This window comes from Micromys minutus (genome assembly GCF_963924665.1).
Source record: "Micromys minutus genome assembly, chromosome: 21".
Classification (NCBI taxonomy): Eukaryota; Metazoa; Chordata; class Mammalia; order Rodentia; family Muridae; genus Micromys; species Micromys minutus.
Genome location: NC_137956.1, coordinates 27963342 through 27990915, shown reverse-complemented (window position 1 = coordinate 27990915; position 27574 = coordinate 27963342). Strand labels below are relative to the sequence as shown.

Below are 27574 nucleotides of genomic sequence, written 5' to 3'. Positions count from 1 at the left end.
TGGCAACTCCTCTGGCCTCAATCCTTGGAACCAAAATCACCCAAAAGCAGCTTCTCAATAAACCTGTTTTTAATATAATCTAATTTGGTTTGAATTGGCTCATTTCACCAGTGATGGAGAAATAATCTACCAAATTCCAGGCTAGTCAGGGATAGTGAGCTCCTGTTTCAAATAAACAAACAAGTAAATAAACAAAGAAGGAATTATAGGGTTGGAGAGTGTGATCAAAGGTAATCGAGATCAGATTTGCTTCCCAGCGTTCAGGATGGTGGAGCTTACAACTTCCTATAATCTATCGACCTAGTCTCTACAGGCATGTGTGCAAACACACACATGTATAGTCAGTCACATGTGCACACATACACAACCATTAAAAGTAAATCTTAAAATAGATTAATTAAAATAAGAAAGAAACTAAAGTAGGCATGGTGACACATGTCTGTGATCCCAGCATTTGAGAGGCTGACCTGGGAGGACCCCAAGATCAAGGCCAACCTTGAATAAACAGTGAATTCCAGGACAGTCTAAACTACACAATGAGCTCCCGTCTCTGAACAACAAAACCCAAAGAGTATTTCCTTGAGCAAGAGAAAAGACAGAACTCATAGTTCATGTTATACGTTTTGCCTAATAAGATAATAGAGATCTTCTCCCTAGGTATTTCACTATAAATTTTCTTAATTAATTTAAAGAAATTTAATGGGTTTAAGGTATAAAACATAATGTAATGTAAATATATATATAATGATATCTGGGTATTCCAATGCTGTACTAAAATCTGTGAACAGTCACTAAATGTATGCTAAATAAAAATAACCTTGTTTTTTAACAATCAATTCATAATTGAGAATATTAGAAACTATATGACTATTTCATATTTCTGATATAACTTGGAAAATAATTCAAATGATATGATCTGTGCTGTAAGTAAACTCTAACTTTCATAGGCAAGATGATTTTGGAATGTGACCGTGGTATACTTGATCTTAGCTCTCGGGAGGCAGAGGCAGGTGGATCTCTATAAGTTCAAGAACAGCCTGGCATACATGGTGAGTTCCAGGACAGCAGGTCTACAAAAAAAAAAAAAAAAAACAAAAAACAAAAAAAAAAAAAAAAAAAAAAAACCCTGTCTCAAAAAAGCTAAAATTGGGGGGTGGGAGGGGAGAAATATATAAATAACAGACCTAAATATTTTACATCAAACAATTGTGCATATTTGTTTATAGTCAAGAAATATTTGTTTTAGTTATTATTCAAATGCCAATAGTTCCTAGCTTCAACACGTGCAATTTCCAAACAGATATGGAGATAACTAATAAATGCAGTATATTAGTTTAGCCCAATTAGTAATCAGAAAGAAACCACATGCAACTTTCTGCTGGTTAGAACGGTAAATATTAAAAATAAAAATCCACAGATAGTACTCTTGCTACTGTTGGGCTCACTGCCCCTTTGACATACTCAAGACTTTTCATTATATTTAACAAAGGAAAAGGAGATGTATGTGGTTGTGTTTTCATGTAAGTATAAATGTAAGAGAAATGTCATTCTCATATATTACTGATAAGTAAATAAATATGCAGTCTTTAAAAAACACAATTTAGCAATATAATGCAAGGGTTCTTAGAACTGAGAACATAGTTCAGTAATAAAGTGCTTGCCTCACATGTATGAGATCCAACATTCGATCTCTACTACTACTCAAGAATGGGAGATAAATAATGTCTGGGGGAAAAATGATACGTACTCAGTAATATGACTTAGTAATTTTCAAAGATGTTTGTCTAATAGAAATAATCCGACAAGTGAGCAAAAGAGAGCAGAAATGTTTGAAGTCAAGTATGGGGTGTTTCTCTATAATCCCTAGAAATTGAGAAGCAGGAAAGTGAGTTCTAGAAGAGGGAAGATCATGATCTAGGCTACAACAATATCCTGTTTTAAAAATTAAAACCCAAGAAAAATGGCTCATACTTGTAATTCCACCAGTTGGAAGATTGGAGCCAGACAACTGCCATGAGTTCAAGCCCAGCCTAAGCTACATAGTAAGATCCATTCTCAAATTAAAACTCTTACACAAAAATGCTACAGTGGTCATGATAGTCATCTAAGAGTTTATGAGCCAGAAGCATATGCAATGCAAACCTGGCTACATAAGACCTTATTTCAAATTACAAATATGGCCAGAGAGATGGTTCAATGGGTAAACCCACTTCACGCAAGCCTGGTGACCTGAATTCAATCCTGGCAGCCAAGTTGGAAGGAGAGAACCAATTTCCAAAAAAGTTGCCCTCTGACTTGCACAAGTACCCTGTAGCTATGTGAACACTTATGCCTATGGGCACATAACCACACACATACACACACACACATACATACACACACACACACACACACACACACACACACACACACCCCAAATAGTTAATGCATATATACCCATATACTCAACTAACACAGATAATACTCAATCACCAATAAAGTTTAAAATTTTTCAAAAGAAAAATTAAAAACATTTAAAAATGAAAATACCATAACTAATATTAAGAAACTGGTATATTGTCCATACCATGGGTAACATAAAACAGCCTCTTACAATGTTACAGAAGGGGGCTGGAGAGATGGCTCAGTGGTTAAGAGCACTGACTGTTTTTCCAGAGGTCCTGAGTTCAATTCCCAGCAACCACACAGTGGCTCACAACCATCTGTAATGGGACCTGATGCCCTCTTCTGGTGTGTCTGAAGACAGCGACAGTACACTTATATAAATAAAATAAATCTTTAAAAAAACAAATAAATAAATAAATTTCATCTTTCCATCCATCCCCTACCAAGTATTAAAATAAGCAAAAGTATTCATTATGGGGCTTATGACTTCCTTTTATTTGATAAATTTTGGTTGATAAATGTTTAAACACTGTGCATTTATATATACTAGACATCTTCCTAAACAAAATGGTGCTAATAATCTATTGGCTGTTTTTTTGCTTTGTCTTTTCTATTTTCTGTAGTGTGTGTGTGTGTGTGTGTGTGTGTGTGTGTGTGTGTGTAAAAAGAGTTTTATTGACAAAGCAAAAAACAGTACAGCTTTGACTTATATTTCAAATTCTCTTTTGTGAGGCAGGCATGTTGTTGCATGTCTGCAGTCCCAGCTCTTAGAACACTGCTGCAGAAGACTTTGAGTTTGACAGCTTGTCCTAGCTAGACAGCAAGACTATGTCTCCAAAAGAAAAATCTCTTTTGTATACTAGGTACACTTAAAATGGAATATACCTGAATTTCTGATCTAGAGGACTCACTGGATAGTAAGCACTATCTGAAGAGACGCAGAGAATATATGTCAGTCCCTTATCTCACTCCCCTCCTTAGTTCTGGTAAGAAACATTAATACGAGAGGCTCCTGGCCCAGGCCTCACACTTTTGACATCCCATTTCCTTCCACACACAGTTTAGATCTGTGAGCCAAGCAGAGTAATCAAACTGCCTCTGTGGAATTTAAAATTGATTAGAAAAAAAAAATGGCAAGTTCCTTATTTCTTAAAAACTGTAAAAACTGGTACTACAGGACCCAAGTAAACCATTATGCTACCATACATACAGCCAAAAGATGGGACTGGGCCACACACACACACACACACACACACACACACACACAAGAGGCTAGCTATGGATCTAAAATGATCTTCAGTAGGAAGGAGGAAGAATGAAGCAGATAGACAACATCCAGAAAGAAGTGAACTATGAAAACAAATACTGCTCCAATTCCTGACAGACTCCAGATTTGGGGCCCAGATCTTTCTAGGGGGTACTAAATTCCTACTTGTGAATTCCTAAGACATCCTTTCACCTTTACAATAAAGATAGAAAGAAATGACAATTTAAAAAAGGGGAGGGGTTATCTAACTTTTCCAACCGATCTAAAGTTTAGATGGTCTTCAGGGAACACCTCAGAGAATGTAGCAACCTGCTTCCAAACAACATCAGAGCATACACATTTCCCTGAGCAAACATAAAAGCAGAGAAAAAAAAAGCCAAAGAAACCACAGATGTGTTCAATAAGGCCAAGTAACTCTCCAGCAACCTAAACAAATTTGTAACAGTCCCCAGAAAAGAAGCCAAGTTGGAAACTTTCTAGAGATAGCAACTTGCAGCTGTTGAAAAGGAACAGCTTGGCACCAACCTACAAGAATTCCACATTGGTCATGAAAATACTGTATTCAATAGTATTAAGCTTATCTCACACACTACACAATCAAAAACAATTATAAATCCAGGCGATGTTTTGAATTTTGTTAACCAGAATAGTGAAAATAAATCTGTATAGCAAAACAGCATAGGCTCACTTTTAAAAGGTATTTTAAAAATTACAAATACTTACATTTTTTGCCGTCATGTCAAACTGGATTCTATTTAATATTCTGTAAAGCCATTAAAAAACATAGAAAATATAAAAACCTTCGTCTTCAACAGTTCTTTAAAATATCCTGTTAAGGGAAAAAGAGGAAATAGTAATGTAATAATAAGCAATATTTATGTCACATTTACTGAGACATGTACTTGCAAGTGAACTGTCTAAATTAATCCTTAGAACAGCACCATGAAAATAGGTATCATTTTTATCTCCATTCCAGATAAAAAACGGGGGCTTAAAGCAGTTAAGTAATTTGACTAGTCAGCTCTGCTCTCAAGGGATACAGCAGAGTTATACTATGTTGCTTTAAATAATATATTGAAAGAAACATCAGGGCTTCATGGAGAAAGATCAAATGTTCAAACACTAACAGAGACACATGTCAAAAGTACACAAGCACCAACCTAATGAGCCTAAAACTGCATACTGAGGCAACCAAATACCAAAATATCTTAATTATAGTAATAGATTATAAACCCAACCATGAAAACAATTAAGAGATAATGGAGAAAAACACCAATAGATTGCCAACTAGTAAGTATAATGAATTCTATACTTGGTGAAACTCCAGCGTAACCATCATAATAACCCAATTAAAGGAAGAATCATCAACAAAGGTTAATACTAGTTAGTAGAAATGTGCAACAAAATATTACCATAATATTGAAACACCTACTTATAAAATACCTTAACACAAAATTTCCAATAAAGAAACCTGGCACACATTAGTGATCAAAGTTACTAAATGGCCAGCAATAATCAGACAAGTTGTCAAGTGTCTCAAATGAACTGAAATGGATATAATATTATTTCTGAGATACTACTGTCCAACATGCAAAACCTAACCATGAAAAATATCAGGGAAATACACAGTGAAAGATATTCTTCAAAGCAATGGCCTAAACTCCTCAATACCATTAGTGTCTAAACAAAACAAACAAACAAAAAAAACTCAATTTATTTTTTACTTTTAGATAGGACTTTGCTACTGAGCCCTGGCTCGTCTAGAAATCTCTTGCCTCGGCCTTCTAAATGCTAGGATTACAGGTACAAGCAACCAGGCCTAAATTTCATTGGTTTTTTTTTTTTTTCCGAATATTAGTCCATAAACTATAGGATCTTTCTATATGTTAAATATCCTTTATCTTATAGAGAAAAAAACTAAGATACTTTAGGAGGTAAGGTCATGATAACAAGCTCTAACTTTCAAGTGAGGCACAGAGGGATGAGATCATAAAGCATGTATAAATCGTTATCTATCAGTGAGTCTGGGCAAAGGCACTCAGCAGGTCTTTGCCCTACTTCTATAGCTTTTCTTGTTTTTGTGTGTTTACTTGATTTTTGGAGAGAGAGTCTTATATTATTTTTCTTTTAAAAATTACTACAGCAGCCATAGCCGCTCATGCCTATAATAACATTACTCAGGAGCTGAGGCAAGAGAAATTACAAGTGTGAGGCCAGCTTAGGCCACGTAGTAGCATAGTGAGATCCAAGCCAGCCTCAGCCATACAATGAAATTGTGCTTCAAAATAACTAAATAAACAAACATTAGATTATCTTAAAAAGAAGTGAAGTTTACTAAATTTTAATATAAACTTTAAAGCACTAGGGTTAAAAGAAAGTTACTCAAAATGGAAAAATAAAAAAGATACACCTGAGAATGTAGAGATAGGAAAATCAATAATTAAATGCCAGCCTTGGATGACCGCAAGTTCCAGAGCAGCCAGAGCTACATGAGATCCTGTCTCAAAGATACTGTGGTCAGACACAACTGACCAGAGAGATGGATGAGGGGGTGAAGGTATTACTGAACAGCCCTGGGATCTAAGGAAAGGGAGAAGGAGGGACTGACTTCATACAGTTGTACTCTGACCTTCATATGCACGCGGCACCCTGTCCACCACACTAATAAATACAAATGTCTTTTTCACTTTTCCCCACAGCCAGACACATACAGCCAGCATGAACTGAATTCAATGGGATATAAGAAAAATTCATAAAATAGAAAAAAGCAACTGAATACTAAAAATACATTATATGAAATTCTTGAAGAATAAAATACTTTAAAATATTTAAAAGGTAAATAATATTGCAAACATACACAATAGAAAACAAAAATTAGATTACTTTATAACCTACTAAAATACATTTATGACAGAAAATTAAGTCTTTTCCCACAGAAGACATGATTTTAACTCATTAAGTTTCATGAGCTTTCTATGTATAGATTCTGGGCAGATATTCCCTATTATTTTTCTCTTGCTTAAAAAGTTGAAGGTGGCAATGTGTTCACTAAAAGGCTTTCTTCTCCTTCCTCACAGATGGTCTGTCCATATAACATGACTTAATTTGGGCCAACAAGACATAAGCAGATACTAATGAAGTAAGCTAGCAAATCTGGCTACAAGGCTCCCTTTTTCTCTCCCTCGCTGCGCGCAGAGCATGGCTGTGAGGACCACAGCTGCTTGTCTCTATGCATCTGCTTCATGTCTGTGCTCAGTATTATACTGTATCCTATTTCCTGAAAACTAGGCTACTGAACGGCACCGTGGTATTCAAGCAAATGAAAAGAAAAGACAAAAGCTGGAGATGTAGTTCAATAATTAGAGGATTTACCAGGAGCCTGGGTATCCCCAGTATCACATGAAGGATAGTTTAAAAACTAGGAAGTTAACAGAATCTAACTATTTCAGAACACTAAGTAAGAGGCAACCAATAAAAAAGTTGTTTGCCCACATCAATGAACCTGAAGGAGCCAAATGTAATCCTGTTTAGTATTCTTTGTATCTTCTTAGCAGAGTTGGGCACAGACCAAAATCTCTTAAATGTTGCCTAAATGATAAATGCTTAATAAAGCCAAAGGAGCCTAAATATTTATTGAAAAAATTTACCATAATATTTCTGCACCTTAATTTCTGTTTTTGGCCAAGTATTAAAGGCATTTATACTGTATGAAATAAGATGACACATATAAAGCTAATAAAATACTACCTAACACAGTCTAAGCAACCAACGGCAGGGGGGAAAAATCAGTTCTCATTTCCCATGAAAAGTTAGTGTTTCTTCTTCCAACATAAGTAATGAATAATTTATATAAAGGAGAAATAAAAATACAATACAACTAGCAATTTTAAAACAGAAGAAAGCTGGACAATGGTGGCACATGCCCTTAATTCTAACTCTTGAGAGGCAAAGGCAGGCGGATCTCTGTGAATTCCAGGCCAGCCTGGTCTACAGAGCAAGTTCCAGAACAACCAAAGCTACACAGAGAAACTCAGTCTCAAAAAAAAATCAAAAATCAGGAAAAAAAAGAAGAAATATTTTCAATTATAATTAAAAAGGTTAAGAATCTTAAATGCTTTTAAAAGATTTTGTTTTCCTTTTGTATTGACCAATGTTAAAATTACCTGCAAATATTTCATATGTGACTTTAAACTTTCCAAAATGTCAAGAAGATAATGGGACACCGAATATTTTCAGAAGTTGCTATCTTTGGCAACACTGGTAAGTCTCAGATATAAACCAACCATGTGTGCTGATGCATGATGTTTATCCAAACTCAACAACTGCACACTCCTTCCTGTTTCCAAGTCTTCTGTTAGTTACAAACATAAGTTCTTCTTCCAGATTCATGAGCACATTATGTCAAGCTCAAAAAGTCAATCTTTTGACCTCACCATCTGCCATGATCTCTTGTCAACTTTCAGACAATGTAGCTCCCACAGATGGTCTCAACATGCAAGCCCTTTTACATTCTAGTCACAATTTAGAGGCTTCAGCATAAAACCCAAGGTATTGTACTAACCAAAATACAGGAAAAGCAAGCAGTATCACCTCAATCATAATTTGTAGGCTTCTTTTATCAGCATATAAGACAGAATTCTAATAGCACCAGTAAAAGAAGTTACAAAACTAAAGTTCGTCAAAGAGAACATGTGCATTACTAATTTTAAATTCATTCTCATGATTAAAGTTTAAAGTATCTGAAATAAGCACTAGATATGAAACTCAGTGGTAGAGCAATTGCTTAGCATGTGGGAGACCCTGGATTGAATACCCAGCACCACAAAATACATACATAAATAGATGACTTAATGAAAAGATTATGAAGGTAAACTAAGAGTGTAATCAGGTATAGATCATGTCCTAGGTTCTTTGAACCACTGCCCATATACCTTACTGACCCAATTTTACTACCTTTTAATGAGGAAAAGCTTTGTTCTCTGTGTATGTAGGCACACATATGCCACATCACACATGTTAAAGGAATTGGCTCTCTCTCCTTCCACCATGTGGGATCAAACTCACATCTTCAACCTTAGCACTAAGTCCCTTCACATATAGGGCTACCTCCTGATTATTTTACTAGCCTTTTTATAATTCTTCATATAACTGATTCACCTGTCTCAGTGACTCTGTACAGGATGTTTCTCTGTCTGAGAGTTTTATCTGGTAAATTCCTCTTCAGATCTCTTCTCAGATGTCCCTCCTCAAGGAAAATAATCCCTTTTCCTCCTTCCAGACTAGGTCAGAGGCTTCTACTTACTGTTTAGCTGCTTTCTCTTTTCATAGCATACCCTGAGTTGCTATAATATATTTATTAATGTAATTATCAGACTGTGGTCTATCTCTGCCTACTAAAGTGTAAATTCTATGAAGGCAGGAGTCCTGCTCATTTAGGTCACATTTATGTGTATACGAATATACATACACACATATATACACATATATACATATATAAATGTGTGTATATAAACACAGTAGGAGCTCAATATATATCAGGATTTTTTTTGAACAACTTTATTTTAAAAAACAAAGATAAAAGAACAAATTTTAAGCATTTTTGCATAAATGTATTCAACTACATTTTTGTCAGTGCTTGGCTTTTTTTTTTTTCAGGATTTTTAAATACATGAAAAATCTTTCAGTACAACTTAGCAGTAAAAACTGAATACAACCACTTAGCACATACGAACATCTGAAATGTCAGTAAGCTACAAGCAGAATGCTGAGTATCATAGTCTCATCACAATAAACAAAAGGATTTTAGAACAGCATACTTGTGCTTAGTAACTTTGTAAAATTTTATTTATTATGTACAGTGTTCTGCCTGTATATACGCCTGCAGGCCAAAAGAGGACACCAGATCCCATTACAGATGTTGTGAGTCACCATGTGGTTGCTGGAAATTGAACTCAGGGCCTCTGAAAGAGCAGTCAGTGCTCTTAACGTCTGAGCCATCTCTCCGCCTTGTATTTTGGTAATTTTTAAAAGTTATAATGTAAAATATATTTGTAATAGAGAACATTTAACTTCACTGTTTGAGAATCTCAATTCTTCGGTAGTATAATTGCCTTGCTGTGTTTCAGTCCCTGAACCACACACACAGAAGATAAAAAAGAGTCCCAAAAAGGGATAATTTAAGCCACAAAACATCAATCCTGAATTACAACCTAAACTATAAATATATGTGTATAAGTCCATACTGATAAAAATAATCATCTGAATAAGTGAAAAACAAGACAATCCTTTATGCCTGTAATTATTACCTCTGTGACCTCAAGCATAGTGTCTTATCTCTAGAACTCAGATACCCTTTTAAATGACAATTATTTTCACTTGATCTTGCTTAGAGATAGATCACTTGTATGTACAGTAAAGGAACTTGGTGTCCCAAGACAAAACTCATTACCACTGCTATGCATACATTAGAAAATTAAACTAGCTAGTCAAGATCTAAAAGAACATGGCTCTGTGGGTTACTAGAAAGATGGGGACAGAAATATTCTCCTGTAGCACCAGGAAACTGGCTTTGCTTTCTCTCTCTGAATGAGACTGTAACCTTGCTAATATTACAGTGGTTCCAGATGCAGATAAGCCTGATACAGATAAATTCTTAAATGAAAGCAGCATATGTGGCATCCTTCTAAATAGTACTAAACCCTATGATTACAATATGATGAAGAGACAAACAAATTTTTAAACTTTTTACTCTCTGCTCAATCAAGATGGTTCAACAGGCCCTGTGACCAAGCTCTACAGCTTGAGTTGGTAGGAGAAAAATCGACTTACCAAACCTGTCCTCTCTAATTTTCACATATACACCACAGCACATGCACACCTATAAACATCAAATAAGTAAATGTAATATACCTCTAAGATGGTTCACACATACAGGTGTCTACAACCAAGCCAAACAACCTGAGTTCAATCCACAATGTATGAGTTCACTGTCACTGTCTTCAGACACACCAGAATAGGGCACTGGATCCCACTACAGATGGCTGTGAGCCACCATGTGGTTGCTGGGAATTGAACTCAGAACCTCTGGAAGAGCAGTCAGTGTTCTTAACCACTGAGCCATCTCTCCAGCCCAAGTACCAATATTTTTACTTAATAATAATAAAAGCTTAAGAAAAGACATAAACAGAACATGACTATATATAAAAAGGTACATAAGCAAGTGATACTTTCATTGCCAATTTGAGTCACAGAACAAGTATATATTCCTAAGTATAATTCTAACACATGACAGCAGTGTTTCTCAACCTGTGGGTTGCAGCCTCCGTGGGAGTCATATATCAAATGTCTAGCATAGCAGATGTTTACATTATGATTCATAACAGTAACAAAATGTACAGTTCTTAAGTAGCAACAAAAATGATTTTATAGTCGGGAGTCACCACAACATGAGGAATTGTATTAAAGGATCACAGCATTAAGAAACTTGAGAACCACAGCTCAAGAGACTGGGATCAGATGACCTCAAATTTGAGAACAGCCTACACTACAAATATCAAGACTGTTTAAAAGAAAAAGAAGAAAAGATGGGTTGGTGGCACACACCTAGCACTCCAGGGGCTCAGCCACAGGTAAAAGACTCCCTAGGTTACACAGAGTTCCAAGCCAGATAGGGAGACGTAGCAAGACCCCATTTCAAAAAAGAAATTTTCATAACACACTCATTTTCAAAAAATAATTTAAAAGCTTATTAAAAATGCTCACCAATTTTTAACCAATAAATCCAAATATATGAACACACACACACACAAAACACACACATATACAAAGTAAACTTCCTTCAACCTTTGTTCCCTTACCTCATCTATAATTCTCACTACTAGATGTATAGAATAAACATAAATTTATTAAAATTTATTTATGTTTTTGGTTGTATATATTCTGAAAAAATGTTATTGAAACCTGAAAACAATCTCTTCATAAATATCTAAATCTACCTATTTATCTATCTACACTGTAAAGATGATTCAGCAGTTAAAATCATTGTCTGCTATTGCAGAGGACCTGGGTTCAATTACTAGGAACCACGTGGCAGCTCACATCCATCTGTAACTCCGGTCCCAGGGAATCTGTTGCCATCTTCTGGCCTCCACAGGCACCAGGCATGCATGTGCCGTACATACATTTATGCAGACAAACACTTACACACATAAAATAAAATAAATTAAAAATATAAAAGGCTAAGAGATGGCTCAGTGCTTTGGTTAAGACTGTCTTAACAATGTCTGCTCTTTGAGAGGTCCTGAGTTCGATTCCCAGCAACGACATGGTGACTCAACCATCTACACTGATGCCCTCTTTCAGTATGCAGGTATACATGCAGACAGAGCACTAACTGAATCTTTATATATATATATATATATATATATACACACACACATATATACACACATATATGTATATGTATGTATGTATATGTATGTGTGTATGTATATATAGAAAAATACATATAGATACAGATGCATCTTCATTGCTTTTAACACTTTTAAATGATATCCTACTACAGTGCTTTTTCCCCCATTTAACATACTATCTATCAACAGCACTAGCTCTTTTTGTAGTGACAGTTTAGTAGCTAGGGTATGGTGATAGTTATATAAATCTGCATGTAACAACATGCCATATAATTACATATAAAACCATAAATCCTAAGTGCATGGAAAACCTGTAAAATTCATAGTTCAGCTAATCATATTATACCAAAGTCAATCTCCTGCTTTGACAATGCACTGTAGTAACTCCTGTTATCACACGAAGGAAGATGAGCAATGGGTATGTGAAACCTCTCTATAGTGACGTGCAACAACTTGAGTCTACTGCCATTTTAAAATAAAAAGTAAGGGCTAGAGTTGATAGCTCAGTGACATCTGAGTTCAAATCCCTAGAAACAACATAAAGCCAAGAAAACAGCACATTTATAACTCATTGGTTCTTCAGTGAGAAGGGAGGTAGAGATAAGAGGATCACAGCAGCACTGAAAAACAGAGAAATCCGATTTCAAACAAAGTAAGGGAGGACAGACACCAGAGGCCATTCTCTGACCTCTACACACATACCATAACACATGCACACCCAAACACACATCATACACACTCACATGCATACAGATTATACACAAACATACATTCAATAACAATCAGGTATGACAGACCACATGAAGCTCAAGAAGAAGGAAGACCAAAGTGCAGATGCTTCAGTTCTTCTTAGAAGTGGGAACAAAAATATTCACAAGAGGAAATTCACAGACAAAGTTTGAAGCAGAGACTGAAGAAAAGGCTATCCAGAGACTACTCTCCTGGAAATCCAGCCAACAAACCCATGACAGCAGTCTGATATAGGTATCTCCTGAGAGGCTCTGCCATATCATGACAAACACAGAGGTGAATGCTCACAGCCAACTATTGAACTGAGAATGGGGTCCCCAATGGAGGAGTTAGAGAAAGGTTTGAAGGAGCTGAAGGGGTTTGCAACCCCATAAGAAAACAATACCAACCAACCAGAGCTCACAGGAACTAAACCACTATCCAAAGAGTACACATGGACAGACCCATGGCTCCAGCTGCACATGTAGCAGAGGATGGCCTTGTTGGGCATTAATGGGACTAGAAGCCCTTGATCCTGCCAAGGTTCAATACACCAGCATAAAGGAATGTCAGGGCAGGGAGGCTGGACGGGGTGGGAGGACACCCTCATAGAAGCAGGGGGAGGGGAGAGGGATAGGGTGGTTATAAAGGGGAAACTGACAAAGGGGATAACATTTGAAATCTAAATAAAATATATCCAAGAAAAAAAAGAGAGTCAATATAAACTTAAATAATAAATTAAAAAAAAAAAAAGAGTCAGGTATGGTAGCACAAGCCTGTAACCTCAGAACTTTGGAAACTAATCTAGGAGACTCACAAGTTCAAAGCTAGCCTGAGCCTCACAGTGAGACCCTGTCCCAAGACAAAACCAGATGGAGACAGAAAATTTGACCATGAAACTCTTATCTTTATGTTAATGTACTATCAAGGCAAAAAAGACATCAAATGATATAAAACAAAATACAAAAACAAGAACAGTGAAACACCATTTCCCAGCCTCTTTCTTTACTTCCCTATTTCCCATCAACCCATTACTTCTTTGCAGAAACACCCATCAACCTGGTCTTCATGTTCCTTATGTATTTGTGTTAAGTTTCTCTTGTTCTTTCTTTTCGAGCCAGAATCTCTTATGTAGCCCTGACTGTCTTAAAATTTGCTGCCTAGAACTCACAGAAATACACCTGCCTCTGCCCCACTCAGTGCCACTTGCCTGGTTTGCTCAGGTTTCTTTAACAAACAAGCAAATAAATAAGATAAAAATATTATTATGCTTTTGCATTTTTTAAGGAGCCTGAGGATCACATCAAGGCCAAACATGTAGCTCGGAGGGTAGAATTCAGATACAAAATTTTGTGTCCAATCCCCACCACAGTTAAGTCAGATGTGGTGGCACATACCTAAAATCCTGATACTTAAGAAGCAGAGGCTAGAGGTTTAGAAGTACAAGGTTATCTCTGGTTATAGAATTAAGGCCAACCTGGGCTATATTAACCCTGTCTTAAAGTAAAATTGTGATGCTTATGAACCATTATAATGACCAACATGGTCAAATATCCCCAAAGGCTCAACAGTGGTGATTACATCTTTGGCACTAACCAACAGTCCACTCAACAGGAGGTTGGTAAGGGAAATGAAACTTAACAACCCTACTGTTGCCACTTTTCCAAACTTCGTTCTTATGATTTATCCTTATCTTAGCACTCACAGAAAAGAGCACCACTGATCCCATATCCAAGAAGCTTCTTTTTACAGGAGTCACAAATAGAAAGATACAACTGGTCAAAGTGCAGAAGATAACTATGTATGGGTGTCCAGCCTCAATGGACACATCTAACAACACAACTCTTATACCTAAGGTTCAGCAGAAGGACTGTAAAAACCGAGGAACAGGACTGTGTGAGACGCTGTCTTCTATGACGGGGAAGCTGCTCTTATAAAATCTCTACAATATGACTGCTTAAGCAAAACTTGGGAACAATGATACCACCAGACAGGACAATGAGGATGGAGAAAAATCTCACAAGACCCCCTACGAGCAGCTGCAGGAAATTATTGACAGCTGAAAAAGAAAGAATCCTTCCCAGGGATAAGCTGCCCCTAATTGGTTATCCAATACCAAATGGTCGTCCCTAACAACATACAAAAAATAATACTAAGTAGACCCAGCAGGTTGCATTTATACATTAATTCACACACACATTATGCTGGTTAGGGTTTTTTTGTTTGTTTTTTGTTTTGTTTTTCTTTAACTTGAGACAAGCTAGAGACGTCTGAGAAGAGAATACTTCGGTGAGAAAATTCTTCCATCAGACTGGCCTGTATGCAAGCCTGTGGGACATTTTCTTGATTGATGGAAGATTGATGTAGCAGGGCCCACCCTACTGTGAGCTGTGGCATCTCTAGCCAATGGGACCTATGGTGAATAAGAAGGCAAAGTGATCAAACCAAAAGGAACAAGGCAGTAAGCAGTGCTCTTCCACAGTCTCTGCTTCAGTTCCTGCCTCCAAGTTACTATCTCAAACTCCTGCCCTGACTTCCCTCCATAATGGACTACAACTTAAACTGAAATAAACCCTGTCCTTCCCAAGTTGCTTGTTTGGCCATGACACTTATGGGAACAGAAACCTGACTAAGAAACCCATATGGACGCACACACACAAAAGGGGGCCATCAATTTAAGAGAGAGTGGGGAGGGGAACATGGGAGAAATTGAAGTGGGAAAAACTGGAGTGAGGAGAAGGAGCAGGGAAATTATACAAATACAGTGTCCATGTTTTTTATATACTGACTTTATTTTTCATTGCTTTATCTTAGTTACCCTCCAAAACTTAATGGTAAGACCCTATTTCTGAAGACACTAAATATTTGAGTCATAAAACATAAAGAAATGAAGCTGGTGCTACCTTGGAAGCTTCATCCCTATGATTAACTTTCATAATGCTAGAAGGTGCCATGTATGCTACCAAACAAACAAACAAACCAGAATCATCAGTCTTACCCAGCTGGGAACCCAAGTAAACTACGTAAGTACTACTCTGGAAAGACATGTCCAAATGCCCTGGTGCAATACAGGCATCAATATGATTGGATTTAAGACCAACAAGACAAAACCCATAATTGACACCATTATAGGGCCAAAAATTTGTGACTAAATAGGTCTCAGGTCCTGGGGGAAAACCTACTCTTATTATTCTGCTTAATGGACACAGTAATTAAATGACTCCTAATGACTTATCACTATACATATAAATTAGTACATCTCTCAACCCTCATTAGAGAAGCTGTTTCTCTTAACAGATAATAGTTAAAAAGGAGACTCACATCTGATCAATACATAGAGACCCACATCTGGTCAACGTACAGAGATTAAGGAGTAGTTAGGCTCTAAATGCGACATCTATATCATCTGTTATGTGACATAACACAGAGGTGGATGCGACGTGAATAAACATCCACTTGCCCTAGATAAGGAACTAACAACAAACCGAAGTGAGGATACCACGAAAGCTTAACCTGGTGAACCAAGGAGTTTTACTAGGGTTACTCACAGGAGCAGAAATGATGCTAAGAAAGCTACATCACCAAGAGCTCACCACAGCTCAGGAAAGCTGGAAACCTGGGTTCACTGTGCAACTTGCAAGTAGCTCGACAGGTTGGAGAGTATCACTTCCAGAAGTCTGGCTGGTCTGAGAGTCTTCTAAGCAGCTCGGCTGCTCTGAGCGTATCTCTCAGCAGTCCTGACTGCTTATATAAGCTGGGGGTGGAAGAGCTTGCTGAATCTGGTCAGTGTCCATTGCTTTATGAAACCTTTGGGTTGTTTACTTTCTGAGCTTAATGCATGTCCCTACAAGATGGAATATTTTACTTTCCTTTAGAACATGCTGTCTTAATTAGCTTCCCTCCAAGATAGAGACTTTCTCTCCAAGGAATTGTTACACAACACACCCTTCTCTGCAAGGCTAATGGATTACAGAGGAAGAGGGACTGACAAAGGACTGTGAGAGCTGGAGGGTGAGATGACTGTAAGGAAACTGCTTTCCAGACACAACAGAGCACTGTGCATATGAAATCACAGTGGTTCTCACAGAATGCCAGGCAAAATCCTAGCAAGGAGAGGGACAGGTGGGCATAAAGTCCCCCCTTAATAGCTTCTTGGAGAAGGAGTTAGTTTTCTTTAAGGTCATGACCCCAGGTAGGTTGATCACTCCAGTGCAAGCCCCACATCCCACTTTTGGAGTGGCACGAACCAGACCTCATGTATTTTTAAAAAGACAGAAAAGTTGAGTGGGTAGGTAAGTAGAGGTGAATCTGTAAGGATTTAGGGGGAAAAGAGGTAAATATGATTAACATGCACCATGGGGGTGGGGGAAGAAAGTGTCCAATAATCCCAGCACTAAGAAGGCTGAAGCAAGAGGATTGCTGGGAGTTCTAGGCCAGCCTAAAGTATAGTGTGAGACCCTGTCTCTAAACAAAAACAAAAACCAGGATATGAAAATACAAAAGGAAAATTCTGAATCAGATATATAGAAACTAAGAACAAAAATAAACAGAATAGTTCTAAAACAGAAAGACATGAAACAAGTGATTATTAAAGACAGAGCCAGCTATGGAGTGGCAGGAAAGTGAGGACTTGTAACCAGCCTGGGTTACTTGAGACTGTCTCAGTAGGCAAAACAAAGGAACAATCATTAAACTAGATAGAAATGTAAAAACCAATGAACACAAAGCTATTTCATATCTCACCACAGAGTAGAAAAAATTTACACTCACTGCAACTCCCATCAGTGTCTAGCACAGTGGCAATTAAACAAAAGAATAGGATGGTCCTCTTCCAAGTAACTAACGCACAAGGAAAAGACCTGCAATGACTATACTATGTAGTGTTATGCCTTGGATCCAACAGCTTTTCATGGACAGAGTTCTTACCAGCTTTTCACTGCCTCACTCTCTATTCTCAACCAATGACCAAAGTTTAACTGTGGAGGAAAAACTGTAATATGAAATAAAGAAATTAACAAAACAGAAATAATAAGCAGCCTCCATAAGCAAGTATTCCCACACATACAGACATAAACACATGAATACATACCACACGCCGCATGCACATATACATATAAACATATGTATATCTGACAAAGGATTAATATGCAGAATACATAAAGGATTCTTAAAACTATAGCCCAATAGGAAAGCCCAGTTTTAAAATGGCTAAGGATACCTGTAGTCCCAGCTACGTGAGGACCACGTGAGCCTATAGGTCAGGGACTAGGCAACACAGCCAATCCACCTAACAGGAGGATGGCAAAATACAAAGGACATGGACAGAAAAATATACAAGATATAAAAAGGCCCAATAGGAACATGAAGAAATGCTTACTACCACTAATCATCAATGAAATACAAACCAAAACCACAAAGAGATACCAACTCACACCCAACAGAATGATTGAAAAGAAAAGAGCATTAAAAAAGAATGAAATTCTCATATATGCTGTAACATTACTAAAGCCTAAGGACATTATCACAAGTGAAAACACCCAGTCACTAAAAGATAAGCATTTTATGACTTAATGAGGTAACTAGAGAAGCTGACTTCATTAAATGTTACTGCATGGCCTTGGGGGGGAAATACAACTATTATTTAACTTCAAAAGTACTGAAGACAATGGTGGCTGGTGGGTGCACAATACACAAACCTGAAAACAAAACACTAATTGGGGATTTGTTTGTTTGTTTTGAGACAGTTTCTGTGTGGACCTGGCTATCCTGGAGTTCATTCTGTGGATCAGGATGGCCTCCAACTCAGAGATCTGCCTACCTCTACCTCCTGAGTGCTGGGGTTAAAAGCATGCACCACCAGCAGCTGGTTAAACTGTGTTCTTTAAAAAGTTGAGACAGTAAATGTATGTTAAAATGTATTTAATACAAAAAAAAAAATGAAGGACTAGGTTAATATCTCAACAGTAAAGTGACTGCCTGGGATAGCATGGGAAAAGCCTTGGGTTTGGTTCCTGGTATTGGGAAGGGGGTAAACCTTGGACCAAATAGCAGGCAGAGAGAAAACAGATTATCTACAAAGGAATGACACACTACAAAGATTTCTCAACGCTAGAAACAAAGTAACTCCCTCAAGGTACTCAGGAGGATTGTATCAAACCATAATGTCAAATTCCTTTCCAAAATGTCACTGGGAAAGGGGAGAGATGGCTCAGTATTAAGATCACTTGCTGCTCTTGCAGAGGACCTGGATTTGATTCCTAGCACCCACATGAGGTAGCTCACAATGGTCTGTAACTCCAGCTCCAGGAGATCTGATGCCCATTTTTGCCCTCCTAGGGCACCTATACATGGGGCATACAAACACAAAGACATGTGTATATACAAATGCAAATAGTCTTATTTTGCATTTTATTGAATATTTTATGTATTTACATTTCAAATGTTATCCCCTTTCCAGGTTTCCCCCTCTCCCATACCCCTCCCTCTTCTTCTATGAGGGTACTCCCACTCCCACCACCCCCTCCTATCTCACCACCCTGGTATTCCCCTACACTGGGGAAACTAGCATTCACAGGACCAAGGACCTCTCCTCCTATTGATGCCAGACAATGCCATTCTCTGCTACATATGTGGCTGGAGCCATGGGTCCCTCCATGTGTGCTCTTTGGTTGGTGGTTTAGTCCCTGAGAGCTCTGGGGGATCTGATTGGTTAATATTGTTCTTCCTATGGGGTTGCAAACCCCTTCAGCTCTTTCAGTCCTTTCTCCAACTCCTCCACTGGGGTCCCCGTGCTCAGTCCAACAGTTAGCTGAAAGCATCCTCATCTGTATCAGTAAGGCTCTGGCAGAGCCTCTCAGGAGACATCCATATCAGGCTCCTGTCAGCAAGCATCAGCAATAGTGACTGGGTTTGGTGGCTGCATATGGGATGGATGCCCAGGTGTAGCAGTCTCTGGATGGCCTTTCCTTCAGTCTCTGCTCCACTCTTTGTCCTTGTATTTTGTTCTGTGAGTATTTTGTTCCTTCTTCTAAGAAGGACTGAAGCATCCAGTTTGGTCTTCCTTCTTCTTGAGCTTCATGTAGTCTGTGAATTATTTCTTGGATATTCCGAACTTTTGGGTTAATATATACTAATCAGTGAGTACATACCATAAGTGTTCTTTTGTTAACTGGGTTACCTCACTCAAGATGATATTTTCTAAGAATTTCATGAAGTCATTGTTTTTAACAGCCGAGTAGGGCTGGAAAGATGGCTTAGTGGTTAGGAGCTCTTCCAGCAGTCCAGAGTTCAATTCCCAGCAACCACATGGTGGCTCACAACCATCTGTAAAGGGACCTAACACCCTCTTCTGGTGAGTCTGATGACATTAACAGTGTACTCACATACATTAAAAAAAAAAAAATCTTTAAAAAAACCATCCCCCTACACACAAAAAAAAAAACAGCCAAGTAGTTCTCCACTGTATCACATTTTCTGTATTATTCCTCTGCTGAAGAACATCTGGGTTCTTTCCACTTCTGGCTATTATAAATAAAGCTGCTATGAGCATGGTGAAATATGTGTCCTTGTTATATATGGGAGCACCTTTCAGGTATATGCCCAGGAGTGGTATAACTGGGTCCTCAGGTAGTATTATGTCCAGTTTTCTGAGGAACCACCAGACTGATTTGCAGAGTGGTTGTACCAGCTTACAACCCCACCAACAATGGAGGAGTGTTCCTCTTTCTCCACATCCTCGCCAGCATCTGCTGTCAACTGAGTTTTTGATCTTAGCCTGAGTGGTGTAAGGTAGGATCTCAGGGTTGTTTTGGTTTCCATTTCCCTGCTAAGGACGTCAAACGTTTCTTTAGGTACTTTTTGGCCATTCAATATTCCACAGTTGAGAATTCTTTGTTTAGCTCTGTACCCCCGTGTTTTAATGAGGTTATTTGGTTCTCTGGAGTCTAACTTCTTGAGTTCTTTGTATATATTAGATACTAGCCCTCTATCAGATGTAGGATTGGTAAAGATATTTTCCCAATCTGTCCTATTGACAGTGCCCTTTGCCTTACAGAAGCTCTGCAATTTCCTGAGGTCCCATTTGTCAATTCTTGATCTTTGAGCATAAGCCATTGGTGTTCTGTTCTATTAGTTTCAGTGTATCTGGTTTTATGTGGAGGTCCTTGATCCACTTGGACTTGAGCTTTGTACATGAAGATAAGAATGGATCAATTTGCATTCTTCTATACGCTGACCACCAGTTGAACACCAGCACCACTTGTTGAAAATGTTGCCTTTTTTTTCACTGGATGGTTTTAGCTACTTTGTCAAAGATCAAGTGACCATAGGTATGTGGGTTCATTTCTGGGTCTTCAATTCTATTCCACTGATCTATCTGCCTGTCTCTGTATCAGTGCTATGCAGTTTTATCTCAATCGCTCTGTAATACAGCTTAAAATCAGGAATGGTGATTCCCCCAGAAGTTCTTTATTGTTGAGGTAAGTTTTCACTATCCTGGGAGTTTTGTTATTCCAAATGAATCTGGAAATTGTTCTTTCTAACTCCATGAAAATTTGAGTCAGAATCTTGATGGGGATTGCACTGAGTCTGTAGACTGCTTTCAGAAAGATGTCCATTTTACTATGTTAATCCTGCCAATCCATGAGCATGGAAGATCTTTCATATTCTGAGATCTTCTTTGATTTCTTCAGAGACCTGAAGTTCTTGTCATACAGATCTTTTACTTGCTTAGTTAGAGTCACACCAAGGTATTTTATATTATTTGTGACTATTGTAAATGGTGTCTTTTCCCTAATTTCTTTCTCAGCCTGTTTATCCTTTGAGTAGAGGAAGGCTACTGATTTGTTTGAGTTAATTTTATATCCAGCCACTTTGCTAAAGTTGTCCAGCTGTAGGAGTTCTCTGGTGAAATTTTGGGGGTCACTTAAATATCATATCATCTGCAAATGTGATGCTTTGACTTCTTCCTTTCCAATTTGTATCCCTTTGACCTCTTTTTGTTGTCTAATTGCTCTGGCTAGGACTTCAAGTACTATATTGAGTGGGTAGTGAGAGTGGGCAGCCTTATCTAGTCCCTGATTTCAGTGGGATTGCTTCAAGTTTCTCTCCATTTAGTTTGATGTTGGCTACTAGTTTGCTGCATATTGTTTGTACTATGTTTAGGTATGGACCTTGAATTCCTGACCTTTCCAAAACTTTTATCATGAAGAGGTGTTGAATTTTGCCAAATGCTTTCTCAGCATCTAATGAAATGACCATGTGTTTTTTTTTTCTTTGAGTTTGTTTATACAGTAGATTATAATGATGGATTTCTGTATATTAAACCATCCCTGCATCCCAGGGATGAAGCCTACTTGATCATGGTGAATGATCATTTTGATACGTTCATGGATTTAGTTCAAGAGAATTTTATTGAGTATTTTTATATTGATATTCATTAGGAAAATTGATCTGAAGTTCTCTTTCTTTGTAGGGTCTTTGTGCGGTTTAGGTATAAGTGTAATTGTGGCTTCAAAAAACAAACTGGTATTGTTCCTTCTATTTCTATTTTGTGAAATAGTTTGAAGAGTATTGGTATTAGGTCTTTTTTTTTTTGAAAGGCCTGATATAATTCTGCGCTAAACCCCTCTGGTCCTGGGAGACTTTTAATGACTGCTTCTATTTTAAGAGTTATGGGACTATTTAAATGGTTTTTCTGATCCTGATTTAGCTTTGGTACCTGGTATCTGTCTAGAAAATTGTATATTTCATCCCAATTTTCCAGTTTTGTTTGAATAGGCTTTTGTGGTAGGATCTGATAATTTTTTAAATTTTCTTTAGTTTCTATTGTCATGTCTCCAAGTCTTTTTTTAATTTTAACTCAGGGGAAATAAAAATTTTCAAAAGCTGAGTTTCACAGTCAAGTGTAGTGGTGTACAGCTGTAATCCCAGCATTTAGAATAATGGACAGTAGGATAAATTTTTTTGCAGCTGTAAAGTGCCTGAATGACATTAAAGTCTCTCATAAAAAAACAAAAAAACTAATTGTCTTTCAACAGACCTTCAGTTCTTCCAAAAGCCAGGCAAGGTGACACACATATGCAATTCCAGGGCTCAGAAGACAGAAGCAGGACAATCAGGAAGTCAATGCCAGTCTCATCTATTTATCCGGCTCAAGGCCAGCCTAGATTGCAAACATTTTTCTACAATATGTGCTTCCAGAACAGAAAATACTCAAAATTCAAAGCAAATCCAAGACAGAAGACCACAAAAATAAAAGAGAGATGAGTATATGTAAACATTCATCAGCTCTGTGGGTGGTTACTAGTTTTAGAAGATAAATCTATAGGGAAAAGCTACTTCCAGCACTCTCTTGTTCTGCCTCCTGCTTGCCGTTAGTTGAACAGCTCTGTTTCAGTGTGTGTATGTCTGCAGGTGCCCACAGAGGTCAGAGGTGGGGCACTGGAGCTCTTGGAGTTTCTGGAGTTACAGTCCTTTGAGAACTGCCTGGTGAGGGTGCTAGGGGCTCAACTCTGGTCCTCTAATAAAACATGAACACTCAACCTCAGAGCTATTACTACAGTTCCTCCTAGGTACTTTTTTCTTCTTTTTTTAAATTTATTTATTATATATAATACACTGTAGCTGTCCTCAGACACACAAGAAGAGGGCATCAGATCCCATTACAGATGGTTGTGATTGTTATCGAACTCAGGAACTCTGGAAGAGCAATCATTGCTCTTAACTGCTGAGCCACCTCCCCAACCCTCCTAGGTCCTTCTTAATCTGACAGAGTTGGTGATCAAGATTAACCACCATGAGCTGAAGAGACAGCTCAGTCATTAAGGGCTACTCTTCCAAAACACCTCAGTTTAATTCCCAATACCCACACCAGCCATTCACAATTTCCTATAACCCCAATTTCAGGGTATCCATCATCTTCTGGCCGCCACTGTCACCTGCTCCCTTGTGTACATACCTATATACAGACACTCAAACATGACATTTTTTGAAAATTAAAAATATGTAAATAAAAAAATTAACCATTACACTCTTGGTGGTTACAAAGTTATATATAGCTAAACAAAGACTTCTGAGGAGAACTGTACTGTTAGGTGAGTCTGTTAAACAAACATCATCACAAAACTAATCAGACCTAGATAGTACAAACTACACACTGTGGTGATACTGTGTGCTTTAAGCTCTCACCGCAGTGACTTCTCCACCACAACAGACTGTGCCTCAAATAGTAAAGCCAAAATAAACCCTTCCTGGAGCTGGAAGAATGCCTCAGTGCTTAAGAGGACTGCTGTTCTTCCAGAGTAAGATAAGCACTTAGCACCCACATCAAGTGGCTCATAACTCCCATAACTCCAGCTCCAGGAGAGCCGACACTCCTTTCTGGCCTCCACAGGTATCCACATTCACAAGGCAGAAACACAAGTACACACATACACATAAGAATAAAATAAATCTTTTAAAAAATAAAATAAACCATTTCTTCTTTAAATTAGTCTTGTCAGATATTCCATCACAACAATAAAAAAGTAATTAAGAGTAGATGTTACAATGTATGAACTAGAGCTGGGTCTGGTGACTCACTCCTATAATCCTAGCACTCAGGAGGAAGAGGTGGGCAGATCCTGTGTTCCAGGCCAGCCTGTTCTATATGGGAAGTTCCAGGCCAGCTGGGGCTATACAGTGAGACCCTGTCTGGGGTGGGGGAGAGAAAGCAAAAAGAAGGAAGAAAGCAAGGAAAAAGAAAAATGAAAGGAAAGAGAAAGGGATAGTGAGAGAGTTCATTGGTTAAGAGCACTGACTGCTCTTCCAGAGGTCCTGAGTTCAATTCCCAGCAACCATATGGTGGTTACAACCATCTGTAATAGGATCTGATGACCTCTTCTGGTGTGTCTGAAGACAGTGACAGTGTAGTCACATATATGAAATAAATAAATAAACCTTTTAAAAGAGAGAGAGAAAGAAGGAAGAAAGGAAAGGAGAAAGAAGGCTTCCGATTTTACACATAAGTACTTCACTAAAAATAAATTGGTTATTTGAAACTGATACAGATTATTATAAATTCATCCAAGTGGCTACCAGTATAACAATAATGGGGTCAGAGTGGCAGGGAGGAACCAATACTATGTATGCCTGTAGGAATCCTAATAACTAGATGTCAAGCCAAAAAGTCCTCTCTCCTTACTGTAATAGAAGTACAAACTGAAAGCTGTGAGAGGCTCAACCAGAAAAGTGCTTACCATGTAAACATGTGAGTCTGAGCCCACATGAGGGCCAGATGCATGTGCATATAAGACCAGCACCAGGAAGCCAGTCTCAGGGCTTGATGGACAGACAGTCTAGTCAAGTCAGTGAGTTCTTGGTTCAGTAAGAAACTGGCTCAAAAAATAAACTGAAAAATGACTGAGGAAGACACCTGACACTCACCTCTGGCTTCTACATTCATGTGTGCACACACATGGACCAGCACCTACATGGGCACATACACATGAACACATATAGACCAAAAAATTTAGGAAATGTTTTCACCCAAAACAATGGGTTAAATTCATTCTTATGTATGTATGTATGTATGTATGTATGTATGTGTGTATGTATGTGTATGTATGTATGTATATATGTATTTAGAAACAAGGTCTTACTACGTCACCCAGTCTAACTTTTAGCCTCAAAATTGCTATGAATCCCAGGCTGACATAACTCATACTTCAGTGTCCCGGACAGTGGGAAAACAAGCTTCATATTCTTCTTTGTACAGTGACTTCATTATATGCCCATGTTTATGAGCATGTATGTATATTTACATAAATAGATATAGGTATACAAACACATACATACCTAGTCTATCAAGGCTTTCTCTTCAGCAGTTTGTCAAAATGCTTATTTCAGTAGAAACCTAGAATAAAGTGCAGACAGAAAAAAAGCTTTTTATGTAATATTTTCCATTTTTACAACAGAGACATATACAACCTCTTGTTTTTAAACACACCGTTTTCATGGTTACATATTTAACTTACTACACACACTCATATCCCTGTTGGTAACAGCAGCATTAGTCACAACTTTATAAAGTATTGAGACTAGTTACAGACATGGCCATTATGATTGCTATTGTATTTTTATCATCCCTTTGAAATCAGAGTTTTTTTCTTTTCTTCCAATAGCTTTTACATTGATACAGCCTGTCTTATCTTGGGGGAAGCACACATGCCCCAGCACCTGTGTGGAGTTAGTTCTCCTTTCACCTTCACATGGATCTGGGAATTACCATCAATCTCATGTGGCAAAGCCTTTACCTGAACCATCCTGACAGTGCTTTTTCCAGTTTTTATATTTCATGTCATTTCATAATATTCTTTATCTTGGGCTTTCACCAATTTAATTTCTAACAGACCTATAATGTAGCAATAGAAAAATCGATCTTAAATATTTTGTTAAAAAAGAAATCTGTACTCTTTGCCATCTTTCTCCCAGCAGGCCGACATCTATCACCATGAAGGTCGAGCTGTGCAGTTATAGCAGTTACAAGATCTATCCAGGAACGACAGGGAAGTTTTCCAGTTTCTTAATGCAAAATTTGAGTCTGCATGCCTTTCCAAAAGGAATCCTCGGCAGATAAACTGAACTGTCCTCTACAGAAGAAAACACAAGAAAGGACAGTCGGAAGAAATTCAAAAGAAAAGAACTCGCCGTGCAGTCACGTTCCAGCGAGCCATCACTGGTGCATCTCTTGCTGATATAAAGGCCAAGAGGAATCAGAAACCAGAAGTTAGGAAAGCTCAGCGAGAGCAGGCCATAAGGGATGCCAAGGAAGCAAAAAAGGCTAAGCAGGCATCAAAGAAGACAGCAATGGCTGCTGCCAAGGCCCCCACAAAGGCAGCACCTAAACAAAAGATTGTGAAGCCTGTCAAGGTCTCTGCTCCCAGAGCTGGTGGGAAATGCTAAATTGGTAGATCAGAGTTTAAAATAAAGATCTGTCTTTAACTCAAAAAAAAAAAAAAAAAGGCTTGGGATTGAGCAATGGCTCAGTGATTAAAAGCATTTACTACTCTTACAGAGGACCCAAGTTCAATCCCCAACACTCACAACCTTCTCTAACTCCAGCTCCAGGAGTCTGACACCTCTGGCTTTCTTTAACAGCTGCACTCAAACACAGACACACTCACACACAATGTAAAAACTACAAGTGAGTCTTTAAAATTAATGTATATGACAGTCAGCAGTGGTGGTGCATACCTTTGATCCCAGCACTGGGGAGACAAAGACAAGCAGATCTCTGTGATTTTGAGGGCAGCCTGGTCTAGACAAAGCTGCACAGAGAAACCCTTTCTGGGAGCTACATGTATGTATATATGCATTTCTTTAAATTTTTAAGCCTGCTTAACAATATACATTTAAGTACAAGTTCACGGGTGGAGAGACTCTCTCCACCTTTCAGCAGTGGTTTCTGTTCTTGCAGAGGACCAAACAGCTCAGCATCCTGTGCCCCTGCAGGCTCACAACTGCCTGGAACCACAGAGCTGATGATCTGATGCCCCCGTCTAGCCACTGCAGGTGCCCACACATAGGCACACTCACACATAAACACACATGTCATCAAATTTAAAGAGGGCAGAACCAGGCATGGTGGACCGTACCTGTAATTTCATCCAACAAACAAACAAACAACAACAAAAAACAAAAACAAAAACCTGAGTTTGAAGAAAATAGCAAGACCCTATTTAGTTGGTTCTCTATTGAGAAGTGCTGACCCATACTTGAGTGTTTACAGCCATCATTTAATAGC

The 27574-nt window shown here is 38.1% G+C and overlaps 1 protein-coding gene and 1 pseudogene across 5 annotated transcripts in view; one reads left to right on the top strand and one right to left on the bottom strand.

Annotated features, from left to right (window-relative positions):
- The window catches only part of TFDP2 (transcription factor Dp-2), a 121285-nt gene that overhangs the window by 89483 nt on the left and 4228 nt on the right, over window positions 1–27574 (bottom strand). For all 4 annotated transcript variants that reach the window (XM_080934933.1, XM_080934925.1, XM_080934928.1 and 1 more), the window contains exons 2-3: window positions 25627–25684; window positions 4376–4481 (exon numbers count right to left, since the gene is read on the bottom strand). Coding sequence is in view for 3 of the 4 variants with exons in the window: in XM_080934925.1 (XP_080791051.1) it covers window positions 4376–4390 (15 nt within the window). In the remaining variant the exon portion in view is untranslated. The remainder of the gene's footprint in view (window positions 1–4375; window positions 4482–25626; window positions 25685–27574) is intronic.
- On the top strand, window positions 26282–26733 carry LOC308434598 (large ribosomal subunit protein eL24-like; annotated as a pseudogene). Its single transcript has one exon. The product of its transcript is annotated as a large ribosomal subunit protein eL24-like (transcript).